The sequence below is a fragment of the Brugia malayi genome, assembly GCF_000002995.4.
Source record: "Brugia malayi strain FR3 genome assembly, contig: Bm_011, whole genome shotgun sequence".
In the NCBI taxonomy this organism is placed as follows: domain Eukaryota; kingdom Metazoa; phylum Nematoda; class Chromadorea; order Rhabditida; family Onchocercidae; genus Brugia; species Brugia malayi.
Genome location: NW_025062288.1, coordinates 57,490 through 75,414, shown reverse-complemented (window position 1 = coordinate 75,414; position 17,925 = coordinate 57,490). Strand labels below are relative to the sequence as shown.

At 23.3% G+C, this 17,925-nt stretch overlaps 4 pseudogenes across 4 annotated transcripts; 1 reads left to right on the top strand and 3 right to left on the bottom strand.

The window, feature by feature from the left end:
• Positions 1-15,693: 15,693 nt before the first annotated feature.
• Positions 15,694-16,137, bottom strand: Bm18321 (annotated as a pseudogene). The gene has a single exon. A coding segment is annotated over exon 1 (444 nt).
• Positions 16,138-16,686: 549 nt separating this feature from the next.
• Positions 16,687-16,902, bottom strand: Bm18320 (annotated as a pseudogene). The gene has a single exon. A coding segment is annotated over exon 1 (216 nt).
• Position 16,903: 1 nt separating this feature from the next.
• Positions 16,904-17,182, top strand: Bm18319 (annotated as a pseudogene). The gene has a single exon. A coding segment is annotated over exon 1 (279 nt).
• Positions 17,163-17,600, bottom strand: Bm18318 (annotated as a pseudogene). The gene has a single exon. A coding segment is annotated over exon 1 (438 nt).
• Between the last annotated feature and the right edge of the window lie 325 nt (positions 17,601-17,925).

Sequence of the window (17,925 nt, the reverse complement as noted above, 5' to 3'; positions counted from 1 at the left end):
TTTTCACAAGTGAAACTTTAATCAAAACTCAATTCTTAAAGTTTATTTAATTATTTATGCTGATCAAATGACCACAATGTATGCGACCAGTACCTATGCAATGCACACAAATTAATCAATTAAGTTCAAAATATCCATTTTATTTTAATTAATTGATGATTTTCGATATTTTAACATTTAATGAAAATCAAAATTGATAAAACTAGAAATTATTTCCTCGTTTAATATACAGAAACTGTTGCAAATTATAAAATTTTCACCAAAATAGATTTTTAGATTTGAAATAATGCTTAAGCCTAAGCCTAAGTATACCCTAAGCCTAAGCCTAAGCATTATTTTATTATTTAAGATGTCAAATGATAACAATGTATGTGGCCAGTTCCCGCACTATGCGTATATAATAATTATTTTTTTTTTTTTTATTAAATGATATTTTTTAATAGTTTTAACATCCTTTGAAATTAAATTTTGATAATAGTAGAACTTCTTACCTAGTTTTATATGCAAATACCCGTATAAATTATGGGATTTTTGTAAATGTATTATTTAAATTTGAAATAAAAATTAATTTCAATTGTAAGAATGAATTAGAACAGTGGCAAATTAAAAATTTAATTAATTTTGCTCCTAAAATATCATTCAGAACTCAATTTCTAAACTTGATTTTATTATTTTTGCTGTTCAAATGATCACAATGTATGCGATCAGTACCTATGCAATGCACACAAATTAATCAATTAAGTTCAAAATATCCATTTTTTTTTAATTAATTGATATTTTTTAATAGTTTTAACATTTAATTAAAATCAAAATTGATAAAACTAGAAGTTATTTCCACGTTTAATATACAAAAACTCTTGCAAATTATAAAATTTTCACCAAAATCAATTTTTAGATTTGAAATAATGCTTAAGCCTAAGCCTAAGCCTAAGCATTTTTTTATTATTTAAAATGTCAAATGACCACGATGTATGTGATCAATACTATTCAACGCTTATAATTAATTAAGTTCAAAATGATCTATTTTTTTAATGATTTGATATTTCTTAATTTTTTAACATTTAATTAAGATTAAATTTGATAATAGTATGGTTTATTTCCCAGTTTATTATGCAAAAATTCTTACAAATTATAGCATTTTCACAAAAAGCAATTTTAAATTTGAATGAAAAATTAGCATTAATTGTAAAAATGAATTAGATCTATGACTAATTAAAAATTTTATTATTTTCGCGAGTGAAATTTTAATCAAAACTCAATTCTTAAAGTTTATTTAATTATTTATGCTGATCAAATGACCACGATGTATGTGACCAGTACCTATGCAATGCACACAAATTAATCAATTAAGTTCAAAATATCCATTTTTTTTTTTAATTAATTGATATTTTTCAAAATTTTAACATTTATTTAAAACTGGCTTTTGATATTTACTACAATTTATTTTGTAGATTAATATGCAAAATTCTAGTAAATTAATGAATTTTCATAAAATTTAAATTTTAAATTTGAAATAAAAATGAATTATAATTGTGAGAATGAATTAAAACCGTCAAAAATCGAAAATTAAAATAGTTTTGCTAAATAAATACTGATTAAAACTTAATTATTAAAGTTTATTTTAATATTTCTGCTGGTCAAATGACCACTATGTATGCGACCAGTACCTGTGCAATGAACACAAATTTAATCAATTGACTTCAAAATAACTAATTTAATGAAATATATATTTTAGCAGTTTTACATTTAATTAATGTAAAATTTGATATTACTAGGAATTATAGAAAAAAAGTCTAATATACAAAAAAGGTTTTGATTCATTGCAAATCATTAAACTTTCATAAAATTCTATCTTAAGATTTCAAACAAAAATTAATTTTAGCTGCAGAAATGAATTAAATCTACGACAAATTAAAAATCTTATTAATTTTGTTTCTCAAATATTAAAAAAAGCTTAGTTATTGAAGTATATTTTCTTATTTATGTTGTCAATTGACCACACCGTAACTGACCGTTATCCATGCAACGCATAAAATTAATCAATTGAGTTCAAAATAACTAATTTTTTTTAATGAATTGATAATTTTTAATAGTTTTAACATTTAATTAAAATCAAAATTGATAAAACTAGAAAATATTTTCCCGTTCAATATATAAAAACTCTTGCAAATTATAAAATTTTCACCAGAATCAATTTTTAGATTTGAAATAATGCTTAAGCCTAAGCCTAAGTATACCTTAAGCCAAAGCCTAAGCATTATTTTATTATTTAAGATGTCAAATGACCACAATGTATGTGACAGTTCCCGCACTATGCGTATATAATCATCAATTTTTTTTTTTTATTAAATGATTTTTTTTTAATACTTTAACATCCTTTGAAATTAAATTTTGATAATAGTAGGAATTCTTACCTAGTTCAGTATGCAAATACCCGTACAAATTATGGGATTTTTATAATTGTATTATTTAAATTTGAAATATAAATTAATTTTAATTGTAAGAATGAATTAAAATCGTGAAAAATTAAAAATTTAATTAATTTCTAAAGTTTATTTTATTATTTTTGCTGGTCAAATGACCACGGTGTGTGTGACCAGTACCTTGCAACGCATAAAATTCAATCAATTAAGTACAAAATATCTATTTTTTTAATGATTTGTTATTTTTTAATATTTTAACAATTATTTAAAATTACTTTTTGATATTGCTAGAATTTATTTTGTAGATTAATATGTTTCACAAAATCCAGATTTTTTGAAATAAAAATTTATTATAATTGTGAGAATGAATTAAAACCGTCACTAATTTAAAATTTAATTAGTTTTGCTAATCAAATATTGATTAAAACTTAATTATTAAAGTTTATTCAAATATTTATGCTGGTCAAATGACCACAATGTATGCGACCAGTACCTATGCAATGCACACAAATTAATCAATTAAGTTCAAAATATCCATTTTATTTTAATTAATTGATGATTTTCGATATTTTAACATTTAATTAAAATCAAAATTGATAAAACTAGAAATTATTTCCTCGTTTAATATACAAAAACTGTTGCAAATTATAAAATTTTCACCAAAATCAATTTTTAGATTTGAAATAATGCTTAAGCCTAAGCCTAAATATACCCTAAGCCTAAGCCTAAGCACTTTTTTATTATTTAAAATGTCAAATTACCGCGATGTATGTGACCAGTACTATTCAACGCTTATGAATTATGTTCAAAATACCTATTTTTTTAATGTTTTGATATTTCTTAATTTTTTAACATTTAATTAAGATTAAATTTGATAATAGTAGGGTTTGTTTTCCAGTTTATTATGCAAAAATTCTTACAAATTATAGGATTTTCATAAAAATCAATTTTAAATTTGAATTAAAAATTAGCATTAATTGTAAAAATGAATTAGATCTATGACTAATTAAAAATTTTATTATTTTCACAAGTGAAATTTTAATCAAAACTCAATTCTTAAAGTTTATTTAATTATTTATGCTGATCAAATGACCACAATGTATGTGACCAGTATCTATGCAACGCTTATAAATTAATCAATTAATTCAAAATATCTATTTTTTTTTTAAAGAATTGATATTTTTAAATATTTTAACATTTAATTAAATTAAATTTTGACAATACAGGGATTCATTTTACAGTTTAATATACAAAACCCTTATAAATCATTGAATATTCATAAAATTTGATATTTAAATTTGAAATAAAAATTAATTTTAATTGTGAGAATGAATTAAAACCGTCACTAATTTAAAATTGAATTCGTTTTGCTAATCAAATATTGATTAAAACTTAATTATAAAAGTTTATTTAAATATTTATGCTGGTCAAATGACCACAATGTATGCGACCAGTACCTATGCAATGCACACAAATTAATCAATTAAGTTCAAAATATCCATTTTATTTTAATTAATTGATGATTTTCGATATTTTAACATTTAATTAAAATCAAAATTGATAAAACTAGAAATTATTTCCTCGTTTAATATACAAAAACTGTTGCAAATTATAAAATTTTCACCAAAATTAATTTTTAGATTTGAAATAATGCTTAAGCCTAAGCCTAAGTATACCCTAAGCCTAAGCCTAAGTACACCCTAAGCCTAAGCCTAAGCATTATTTAATTATTTATGCTGATCAAATGACCACAATGTATGTGACCAGTACCCATGCAACGCTTATAAATTAATCAATTAAGCTCAAAATATCTAATTTTCTTTACGAATTGATATTTTTTAATAGTTTTAACATTTAATTAAAGTGAAATTTGGCAATGCCGGAATTTATTTCATAGTTTAATATACCAAAACTTTCAAAAATTATACAATTTTCATAAATTATGGTATTTAAATTTGGAAAAAAAATTAATTATAATTGTAAGAATGAAATAAACCCATGACAAATAAAGATTTTAATTAATTTTGCTAATAAAATATCGATTAAAAGTTAATTATTAAAGCTTATTTTATTATTAATGTTGGTCAAATGACTACACCGTAAATAACCAGTACTATGGAACGCTCATAAATTAATCAACTAAGCTCAAATTATCTATTTTTTTTTTTTTAAAGAATTGATATTTATAATATTTTAACATTTAATTAAAATAAATTTTGACAATACAGGGATTCATCTTACTGTTTAATATACAAAACTCTAATTAATCATTAAATTTTCACAGAATTTGATATTTAAATTTGAAATAAAAATTAATTTGAATTGTAGGAATGAATTAAAACCGTGATAAATTAAAAATTTAATCAATTTCGCTAGTCGAATATTGATTGAAACTTAATTTTTAAAGTTTATTTAGTTATTTATGCTGATCAAATGAGCAACCGTAAATGACCAGTACCTATGCAATGCATATAAATTGATCAATTAAGCTCGAAATATCTAACTTTTTTTAATGAATATATATTTTTTAACAGTTTTAACATTTAATTAAAGTAAAATTTGATATTACTAGGAATTATAGAAAAAAGTCTAATATACAAAAAAGGTTTTGATTCATTGCAAATCATAAAACTTTCATAAAATTCTATCTTAAGCTTTCAAACAAAAATTAATTTTAGCTGCAGAAATGAATTAAATCTACGACAAATTAAAAATCTTATTAATATCACTTCTCGAATATTAAAAAAGACATAGTTATTAAAGTTTATTTTCTTATTTATGTTGTCAATTGCCCACACCGTAAATGACCAGTACCTATGAAATGCACACAAATTAATCAATTAAGTTCAAAATATCCATTTCATTTTAATTAATTGATGATTTTCGATATTTTAACATTTAATGAAAATCAAAATTGATAAAACTAGAAATTATTTCCTCGTTTAATATACAGAAACTGTTGCAAATTATAAAATTTTCACCAAAATAGATTTTTAGATTTGAAATAATGCTTAAGCCTAAGCCTAAGTATACCCTAAGCCTAAGCCTAAGCATTATTTTATTATTTAAGATGTCAAATGATAACAATGTATGTGGCCAGTTCCCGCACTATGCGTATATAATAATTATTTTTTTTTTTTTATTAAATGATATTTTTTAATAGTTTTAACATCCTTTGAAATTAAATTTTGATAATAGTAGAACTTCTTACCTAGTTTTATATGCAAATACCCGTATAAATTATGGGATTTTTGTAAATGTATTATTTAAATTTGAAATAAAAATTAATTTCAATTGTAAGAATGAATTAGAACAGTGGCAAATTAAAAATTTAATTAATTTTGCTCCTAAAATATCATTCAGAACTCAATTTCTAAACTTGATTTTATTATTTTTGCTGTTCAAATGATCACAATGTATGCGATCAGTACCTATGCAATGCACACAAATTAATCAATTAAGTTCAAAATATCCATTTTTTTTTAATTAATTGATATTTTTTAATAGTTTTAACATTTAATTAAAATCAAAATTGATAAAACTAGAAGTTATTTCCACGTTTAATATACAAAAACTCTTGCAAATTATAAAATTTTCACCAAAATCAATTTTTAGATTTGAAATAATGCTTAAACCTAAGCCTAAGTACACCCTAAGCCTAAGCCTAAGCATTTTTTTATTATTTAAAATGTCAAATGACCGCGATGTATGTGACCAGTACTATTCAACGCTTATAAATTAATTAAGCTCAAAATATCTATTTTTTTAATGTTTTGATATTTCTTAATTTTTTAACATTTAATTAAGATTAAATTTGATAATAGTAGGGTTTATTTTCCAGTTTATTATGCAAAAATTCTTACAAATTATAGGATTTTCATAAAAATCAATTTTAAATTTAAATTAAAAATTAGCATCAATTGTAAAAATGAATTAGATCTATGACTAATTAAAAATTTTATTATTTTCGCCAGTGAAATTTTAATCAAAACTCAATTCTTAAAGTTTATTTAATTATTTATGCTGATCAAATGACCACGAGGTACGTGACCAGTACCTATGCAATGCACACAAATTAATCAATTAAGTTCAAAATACCACTTTTTTTTTTTTTTAAGAATTGATATTTAAAAATATTTTAACGTATAATTAAAATAAATTCTGACAATACATGTATTCATTTCGCAAAATTGTACAAATTTCCTATATTTTGATACTTAAAATAGAAATAAAAATTAATTCTAACTGTACGAATGAATTAAAGCCGTCATTAATTAAAAATTTAATTAATTTTGCTAATAAAAAATTGATTAAAGCTTAATTATTAAAGTTTATTTTATTATTTATGTTGCCAATTGACCACACCATAAATGACCAGTACCCATGCAACGCTTATAAATTAGTCAATTAAGCTCAAAATTTTCTTTACGAATTGATATTTTTTAATAGTTTTAACATTTTAATTAAATTGAAATTTGACAACACCGGCATTTATTTCATAGTTTATTATGCAAAAACTTTTACAAATTGCACAATTTTCTTAAATTATGGTATTTAAATTTGGAAAATAAATTAATTACAATTGTAAGAATGAAATAAAACCGTGACAAACAAAGAATTTAATTAATTTTGCTAATAAAATGTTGATTAAAAGTTATTTTTTAAAGTTTTTTTTAATATTTTATGCTGACCAATTGACCACACCGTGACTGACCAGTACCTATGCAACGCTTATAAACTAATCAATCAAGTTCAAATTATCTAATTTTTTTAATGATTTGATTTTTTTTTAATACTTTAACATTTAAATAAAATCAGTTTTTGATATTGCTAGAATTTATTTTATAGTTTAATATACAAAACTCTGACAAATTATTGAATTTTCATAAAATTTGATATTTAGATTTGAAATAAAAATTAATTTCAATTGTAAGAATGATTTAGAACAGTGGCAAGTTAAAAATTTAAATAATTTTGCAAATAAAACATTGTTTAAAACCTAATTTTGAATGATTATTTAATTATTTATGCCGATCAAATGACCAGTCGTAAATAACCAGTACCTATGCAATGCATATAAATTGATCAATTAAGCTCGAAATATCTAACTTTTTTTAATGAATATATATTTTTTTAACAGTTTTAACATTTAATTAAAGTGAAATTTGATATTACTAGAAATTATTTCGTAGTCTATTGTACAAAAAAGGCTTTGATTCATTGCAAATCATAAAATTTTCATAAAATTCGATCTTAAAATTTCAAACAAAAATTAATTTTAGCTGCAGAAATGAATTAAATCTACGACAAATTATTAAAAATCTTATTAATTTTGCTTCTCAAATATTAAAAAAAGCTTAGTTATTGAAATTTATTTTCATATTTATGTTGTCAATTGACCACACCGTAAATGACCAGTACCTATGCAATGCACACAAATAAATCAATTAAGTTGACAAATTATTGAATTTTCATAAAAATCAATTTTAAATTTGGATTAAAATTAGCATTAATTGTAAAAATGAATTAGATCTATGACTAATTAAAAATTTTATTATTTTCACAAGTGAAACTTTAATCAAAACTCAATTCTTAAAGTTTATTTAATTATTTATGCTGATCAAATGACCACAATGTATGCGACCAGTACCTATGCAATGCACACAAATTAATCAATTAAGTTCAAAATATCCATTTTATTTTAATTAATTGATGATTTTCGATATTTTAACATTTAATGAAAATCAAAATTGATAAAACTAGAAATTATTTCCTCGTTTAATATACAGAAACTGTTGCAAATTATAAAATTTTCACCAAAATAGATTTTTAGATTTGAAATAATGCTTAAGCCTAAGCCTAAGTATACCCTAAGCCTAAGCCTAAGCATTATTTTATTATTTAAGATGTCAAATGATAACAATGTATGTGGCCAGTTCCCGCACTATGCGTATATAATAATTATTTTTTTTTTTTTTATTAAATGATATTTTTTAATAGTTTTAACATCCTTTGAAATTAAATTTTGATAATAGTAGAACTTCTTACCTAGTTTTATATGCAAATACCCGTATAAATTATGGGATTTTTGTAAATGTATTATTTAAATTTGAAATAAAAATTAATTTCAATTGTAAGAATGAATTAGAACAGTGGCAAATTAAAAATTTAATTAATTTTGCTCCTAAAATATCATTCAGAACTCAATTTCTAAACTTGATTTTATTATTTTTGCTGTTCAAATGATCACAATGTATGCGATCAGTACCTATGCAATGCACACAAATTAATCAATTAAGTTCAAAATATCCATTTTTTTTTAATTAATTGATATTTTTTAATAGTTTTAACATTTAATTAAAATCAAAATTGATAAAACTAGAAGTTATTTCCACGTTTAATATACAAAAACTCTTGCAAATTATAAAATTTTCACCAAAATCAATTTTTAGATTTGAAATAATGCTTAAGCCTAAGCCTAAGCCTAAGCATTTTTTATTATTTAAAATGTCAAATGACCACGATGTATGTGATCAATACTATTCAACGCTTATAATTAATTAAGTTCAAAATGATCTATTTTTTTAATGATTTGATATTTCTTAATTTTTTAACATTTAATTAAGATTAAATTTGATAATAGTATGGTTTATTTCCCAGTTTATTATGCAAAAATTCTTACAAATTATAGCATTTTCACAAAAAGCAATTTTAAATTTGAATGAAAAATTAGCATTAATTGTAAAAATGAATTAGATCTATGACTAATTAAAAATTTTATTATTTTCGCGAGTGAAATTTTAATCAAAACTCAATTCTTAAAGTTTATTTAATTATTTATGCTGATCAAATGACCACGATGTATGTGACCAGTACCTATGCAATGCACACAAATTAATCAATTAAGTTCAAAATATCCATTTTTTTTTTTAATTAATTGATATTTTTCAAAATTTTAACATTTATTTAAAACTGGCTTTTGATATTTACTACAATTTATTTTGTAGATTAATATGCAAAATTCTAGTAAATTAATGAATTTTCATAAAATTTAAATTTTAAATTTGAAATAAAAATGAATTATAATTGTGAGAATGAATTAAAACCGTCAAAAATCGAAAATTAAAATAGTTTTGCTAAATAAATACTGATTAAAACTTAATTATTAAAGTTTATTTTAATATTTCTGCTGGTCAAATGACCACTATGTATGCGACCAGTACCTGTGCAATGAACACAAATTTAATCAATTGACTTCAAAATAACTAATTTAATGAAATATATATTTTAGCAGTTTTACATTTAATTAATGTAAAATTTGATATTACTAGGAATTATAGAAAAAAAGTCTAATATACAAAAAAGGTTTTGATTCATTGCAAATCATTAAACTTTCATAAAATTCTATCTTAAGATTTCAAACAAAAATTAATTTTAGCTGCAGAAATGAATTAAATCTACGACAAATTAAAAATCTTATTAATTTTGTTTCTCAAATATTAAAAAAAGCTTAGTTATTGAAGTATATTTTCTTATTTATGTTGTCAATTGACCACACCGTAACTGACCGTTATCCATGCAACGCATAAAATTAATCAATTGAGTTCAAAATAACTAATTTTTTTTAATGAATTGATAATTTTTAATAGTTTTAACATTTAATTAAAATCAAAATTGATAAAACTAGAAAATATTTTCCCGTTCAATATATAAAAACTCTTGCAAATTATAAAATTTTCACCAGAATCAATTTTTAGATTTGAAATAATGCTTAAGCCTAAGCCTAAGTATACCTTAAGCCAAAGCCTAAGCATTATTTTATTATTTAAGATGTCAAATGACCACAATGTATGTGACAGTTCCCGCACTATGCGTATATAATCATCAATTTTTTTTTTTTATTAAATGATTTTTTTTTAATACTTTAACATCCTTTGAAATTAAATTTTGATAATAGTAGGAATTCTTACCTAGTTCAGTATGCAAATACCCGTACAAATTATGGGATTTTTATAATTGTATTATTTAAATTTGAAATATAAATTAATTTTAATTGTAAGAATGAATTAAAATCGTGAAAAATTAAAAATTTAATTAATTTCTAAAGTTTATTTTATTATTTTTGCTGGTCAAATGACCACGGTGTGTGTGACCAGTACCTTGCAACGCATAAAATTCAATCAATTAAGTACAAAATATCTATTTTTTTAATGATTTGTTATTTTTTAATATTTTAACAATTATTTAAAATTACTTTTTGATATTGCTAGAATTTATTTTGTAGATTAATATGTTTCACAAAATCCAGATTTTTTGAAATAAAAATTTATTATAATTGTGAGAATGAATTAAAACCGTCACTAATTTAAAATTTAATTAGTTTTGCTAATCAAATATTGATTAAAACTTAATTATTAAAGTTTATTCAAATATTTATGCTGGTCAAATGACCACAATGTATGCGACCAGTACCTATGCAATGCACACAAATTAATCAATTAAGTTCAAAATATCCATTTTATTTTAATTAATTGATGATTTTCGATATTTTAACATTTAATTAAAATCAAAATTGATAAAACTAGAAATTATTTCCTCGTTTAATATACAAAAACTGTTGCAAATTATAAAATTTTCACCAAAATCAATTTTTAGATTTGAAATAATGCTTAAGCCTAAGCCTAAATATACCCTAAGCCTAAGCCTAAGCACTTTTTTATTATTTAAAATGTCAAATTACCGCGATGTATGTGACCAGTACTATTCAACGCTTATGAATTATGTTCAAAATACCTATTTTTTTAATGTTTTGATATTTCTTAATTTTTTAACATTTAATTAAGATTAAATTTGATAATAGTAGGGTTTGTTTTCCAGTTTATTATGCAAAAATTCTTACAAATTATAGGATTTTTACAAAAATCAATTTTTAATTTGAAATAAAAATTAGCATTAATTGTAAAAATGAGTTAGGTCTATGACTAATTAAAAATTTTATTATTTTCACAACTGAAATTTTAATCAGAATTTAAAAATTAAAATTTATTTAATTGTTTTTGACCAGTATCTATGCAACGCTTGTAAATTAATCAATTAAGTTCAAAATATCTATTTTTTTTAAAGAATTGATATTTTTAAATATTTTAGCACTTAATTAAAATAAATTTTTGACATTACTGGAATTTATTTTATAATTCATTATACGAAACCTTAAAAAAATATTGAATTTTGTTAAATTTTGATATTTAAATTTGGAATAAAAATTGATTTTAATTGTAAGAATGAATTAAAACCGTCACGAATTGAAAATTTAATTAATTTTGCTAACCAAATATTGATTAAAACTTAACTTTTAAAGTTTGCTTAATTATTTATGCTGATCAATTCACCAACTGTAAATGACCAGTACCCTTGCAATGCATATAAATTAATCATTTAAGCTCAAAATATCTAACTTTTTTAATGAATATATATATATATATATTTTTTTTTTAACAGTTTTAACATTTAATTAAAATTTGTTATTACTAGAAATTTTTTCGTAGTCTAACATACAAAAAATGTTTTGATTCATTGCAAATCATAAAATTTTCATAAAATTTGATCTTGAGATTTCAAATGAAAATTAATTTTAGCTGCAGAAATGAATTTAATCTACGACAAATTAAAAATCTTATTAATTTCACTTCTCGAATATTAAAAAAAAAACTAAGTTATTAAAGTTTATTTTCTTATTTATGTGTCAATTGACCACACCGTAAGTGACTGGTACGTATGCAACGCATAAAATTTATGAATTTATTAGAATTTTGCATATTAATCTATAAAATAAATTCTAGCAATATCAAAAAGTAATTTGAATTAAATGACAAAATATTGAAAAATTTCAATTCCTTAAAACAAATAGATATTTTGAACTTAATTGATTAATTTACATGCATTGCATGGATACTGGTCACATACATTGTGGTCGTTTGACCAGCAAAAATAATAAAATCAAGTTTAGAAATTGAGTTTTGATTAAAATTTCAGTTGCGAAAATAATAAAATTTTTAATTAGTCATCGATCTAATTCATTTTTGCATTTAATGCTAATTTTTAATTCAAATTTAAAATTGATTTTTGCGAAAATTCTATAATTTGTAAGAATTTTTGCGTAATAAACTGGGAAAAAACCCTGCTATTATCAAATTTAATCTTAATTAAATGTTAAAATATTAAATAATATCAAATCATTATAATGTTAAAATATTAAATAATATCAAATCATCAAAAACTAATTTTAATTAAATTTAAAGTATTAAAAAATCTCAAATCATTAAAGAAATAGATATTTTGTACTTAATTGATTGAATTTTATGCGTTGCAAGGTACTGGTCACACACAGCGTGGTCATTTGACAAGCAAAAATAATAAAATAAACTTTAGAAATTAAGTTTTAATCAATATTTTATTAGCAAAATTAATTAAATTTTTAATTTTTCACGATTTTAATTCATTCTTACGATTGAAATTAATTTATATTTCAAATTTAAATAATACATTTATAAAAATCCCATAATTTGTACGGGTGTTTTGCATACTAAACTAGGTAAGAAGTCCTACTATTATCAAAATTTAATTTCAAAGGATGTTAAAAGTATTAAAAAATATCATTTAATAAAAAAAAAAATTGATTATTACATACGCATAGTGCGGGAACTGGTCACATACATTGTTGTCATTTGACATCTTAAATAATAAAATAATGCTTAGGCTTAGGCTTAGGGTATACTTAGGCTTAGGCTTAAGCATTATTTCAAATCTAAAAATCAATTTTGGTGAAAATTTTATAATTTGCAACAGTTTTTGTATATTAAACGGGAAAATAATTTCTAGTTTTCTCAATTTTCATTTTAATTAAATGTTGAAACTATTAAAAAATATCAATTCATTAAAAAAAGTTAGATATTTTGAACTTAGTTGATTAATTTATAAGCGTTGCATAGATACTGGTCACACACATTGTGGTCATTTGACATCTTAAATAATAAAATAATGCTTAGGCTTTGGCTTAAGGTATACTTAGGCTTAGGCTTAAGCATTATTTCAAATCTAAAAATTGATTCTGGTGAAAATTTTATAATTTGCAAGAGTTTTTATATATTGAACGGGAAAATATTTTCTAGTTTTATCAATTTTGATTTTAATTAAATGTTAAAACTATTAAAAATTATCAATTCATTAAAAAAATTAGTTATTTTGAACTCAATTGATTAATTTTATGCGTTGCATGGATAACGGTCAGTTACGGTGTGGTCAATTGACAACATAAATAAGAAAATATACTTCAATAACTAAGCTTTTTTTAATATTTGAGAAACAAAATTAATAAGATTTTTAATTTGTCGTAGATTTAATTCATTTCTGCAGCTAAAATTAATTTTTGTTTGAAATCTTAAGATAGAATTTTATGAAAGTTTAATGATTTGCAATGAATCAAAACCTTTTTTGTATATTAGACTTTTTTTCTATAATTCCTAGTAATATCAAATTTTACATTAATTAAATGTAAAACTGCTAAAATATATATTTCATTAAATTAGTTATTTTGAAGTCAATTGATTAAATTTGTGTTCATTGCACAGGTACTGGTCGCATACATAGTGGTCATTTGACCAGCAGAAATATTAAAATAAACTTTAATAATTAAGTTTTAATCAGTATTAATTAGCAAAACTATTTTAATTTTCGATTTTTGACGGTTTTAATTCATTCTCACAAATATAATTCATTTTTATTTCAAATTTAAAATTTAAATTTTATGAAAATTCATTAATTTACTAGAATTTTGCATATTAATCTACAAAATAAATTGTGGTAAATATCAAAAGCTAGTTTTAAATAAATGTTAAAATTTTGAAAAATATCAATTAATTAAAAAAAAAAATGGATATTTTGAACTTAATTGATTAATTTGTGTGCATTGCATAGGTACTGGTCGCATACATCGTGGTCATTTGACCAGCAAAAATAATAAAATCAAGTTTAGAAATTGAGTTCTGAATGATATTTTAGAAGCAAAATTAATTAAATTTTTAATTTGCCACTGTTCTAATTCACTCTTACAATTGAAATTAATTTTTATTTCAAATTTAAGCGTCAAATTTTATGAAAATTCATTAATTTATTAGAATTTTGCATATTAATCTACAAAATAAATAGTAGTAAATATCAAAAACTAGTTTTAAATAAATGTTAAAATATTGAAAAATATCAATTCATTGAAAAAAAATGGTTATTTTGAACTTATTTGATTAATTTGTATGCATTGCACAGGTGCTGGTCATCTACGGTTGCTCATTTGATCAGCATAAATAACTAAATAAACTTTAATAATTAAGTTTCAATCAATATTCGACTAGCGGGATTGATTAAATATTTAATTTATCAGGGTTTTAATTCATTCTTACAATTGAAGTTAATTTTTATTTCAAATTTAAGTGTCAAATTTTATGAAAATTCATTAATTTATTAGAATTTTGCATATTAATCTACAAAATAAATAGTAGTAAATATCAAAAACTAGTTTTAAATAAATGTTAAAATTTTGAAAAATATCAATTAATTAAAAAAAAAATGGATATTTTGAACTTAATTGATTAATTTGTGTGCATTGCATAGGTACTGGTCACATACATCGTGGGATATTTTGAACTTAATTGATTAATTTGTGTGCATTGCATAGGTAGTGGTTGCATACATTGTGGTCATTTGGCCAGTGTAATTATTAAAATAAGTTTTAATAATTTTAAATATCAATGGACTAAATGTATCTGCCTTCTCTAAAGGAGAGGGAAGATTCACTTTATTGAAAATGAAGTGCAGATTCTCAACACTGTTGATCCTTGCATTAACTTTGACCTTTACAATGAGTTTCTCTTTTATGTATGGTTGAATAAACTCAGTAAATTTCCTGCATGTTCCAATCATTCTTTCCGTTGAGTTTCACACATGATTGTACCTTGTAAATGAGCTGCTTATAGACATCTTTGATAAATTTGATGACCACCGAACCAAAAGTAAAACTAAACCATAACAGAAATCAGATATAGGTGCTGATAAGAAGTATGCATGGTGTGACGTAAAACCTATTTGCTGCAAGCATAATGAGCCAAGTTCAATCTGCTTTGAGTAGTAATCTTCTGTGTATTAGTAACCTTGTCTTTCTTCTGTTTTTCAATTATTCTATCTATATTGTCGCTGAAAAATTTGCCTAACTTAGGAAATATTTCTTTTGCTGCGATTTTATAGAAACTACTGCACGAATGAGTTTGACTAAGTCAGCAAAAAAAAAAAAAAAAAAAAAAAGTTCTTTTAGTTTTTCTAAGCTACTGGGTTCAGATTGAGATAGCCTCCGTAAATTTTGGCACTCAATTTTAACTTTGGACAAAGGATTTTACGGTCAATGGAAATAGCACTGTTGCTTTTATGCATCCTCTCTATTAACTTTAGCTGTCAACTATCACCTTTCTTTTTGTTACTAGGAGTACGTGTTTATGCTAATGATTCTTTTATTATATTGTGGGAGATAGTCTCATGTCTAATTTTCTTCTAGAAGACCCATTTGTTCAACTTTATCTTCTACGTTTAGTTGACTCTGATCTAGTACTTATAGCGTATTCTCAGTATTCTTCAATCTATGTAATACTTTTTATAGAAACTTGTAAAATTTCGTATTTGTTCATTTTTTTTTTAGAAAATATCTGTTTAATATCGTAACAGATTAATAATAACGTTAAAAGTATATTTACTTAAAGCACAATAAAAAATTGTGCCTTTACCGGATTTTTCTACTGAAAATCTAGCATTTTATTAGAAAATTAAATTGTAAGACTGTAGAAAAGGTATTCAGTGTTTATTTTTCTTGACTGTAATGCAATATAGAGAGATTATTAAGTACTAAAATTAAAGTTACGCACTATTTTAAAATTTATGGAGGTTTCGTAATGCACTGCTTAGACCTGGTTGTTTTGATCCACACATTACTATTTGTTTGCCCGATATAAAGAAGATATTTAATACATATATAAAGAAGATATCAATAGCACCAGTGAAGACAGTTGCGAGAGGGACACCTGGTTTTGGGGGGGGGGGGAGAAGGGGAGGGGGTAGTGACCTAGTAAATTTAGTGAATGAAAGAGCAGAATTAAGAAGACTGTTACTATGGGTAGCTTTGAATATGCACGTAATGATGGGCTGGAAAGACGGTCTCTAGTGACGACTCTGAGAGGATCCGAATACCAAAAGCTATTGTGCAACAGTCGAACTCAGAGTCTTCAAATGGCAAACTTTCTGCGTTTGCACACACCCAATTAAAATTAAGCTGATTTGAGTTTATGGCTTTATTACGTCCTCTACTTAGCATGTTTTGATTTATATCACATACTGTAACCTGAACACTCGGCTCTCTTCTTACTATTCTTATTGCTATGTCTCCCAATTTTGACGACTTGGTGTCTTTGCCAGGAGTTGGGAGAAAGAGTGCTAATGTATTTTTAAATTCAGGACTTGGCATTCCAACATTGGCAGTTGATACTCATGTTTTTAGAGTGAGCAATAAAATTGGCCTTGTGAAAGAAAAAGACGTGTTCAAAACAGAGAAATCTCTTTTAAATGTAGTTCCAAAAAAATACCTACTCTATGCTCATCACTGGCTAGTTTTACATGGTAGATATGTTTGCAAAGCACAAAAACCCTCGTGTAAAACATGCATCCTGTTGATAATTCAAGCCAGCCAATAGCATACTCCCCATTTTGTTTAACTATGGACGCAAGATAATTGCTGTTTTTATCCTCTAATAGCGAATCTTCAACAATTGTTCCTGGAGTTACAATTTGCACTACATCACGTTTTACTATAGATTTATAGCCCCTGTTTTTTGCTTCATCAGCAGTTTCTAACTGATCGCAGATTGCTACTTTGAATCCTAAATCTATTAACTTATGAAGGTAAGATTCACTACTATGCGCTGGAACTCCACACATTGGTACCTCTTGCCCATACAAATTACCTCTCTTAGTTAGTACTATATTCAGCAACTTCGCAGCTTTAATAGCATCATCAAAAAACAACTCATAAAAATCTCCCAGCCTATAAAATAACAGATGATCCTGATATTGAGCTTTTAGGTTCAAATATTGCTCCATCAAAGGAGTATTTTTTTCTCTTACGAAGTTCATAACATTTTTAAATACGTTGCGTTAGCAATAGCTTCAACTTTATTATATGGATAACATAGAATTTACATAGGAATACTTTATACTATGCAAAGGCAATACTACTATTTTTTTAGAAAATTGTGCATATGCAATAGATCTGTGGTAGCCTCTTCTATAAGCCATAACTTATAACTAAAATTATATAGAATTTTGGCTTTTTGAAAAGCCCAAACTGCCATTTGCGGAAGGTATACATGTAATCTTTTTGCCAAATTGAATCACAGCGTAGAAATAGCAACCA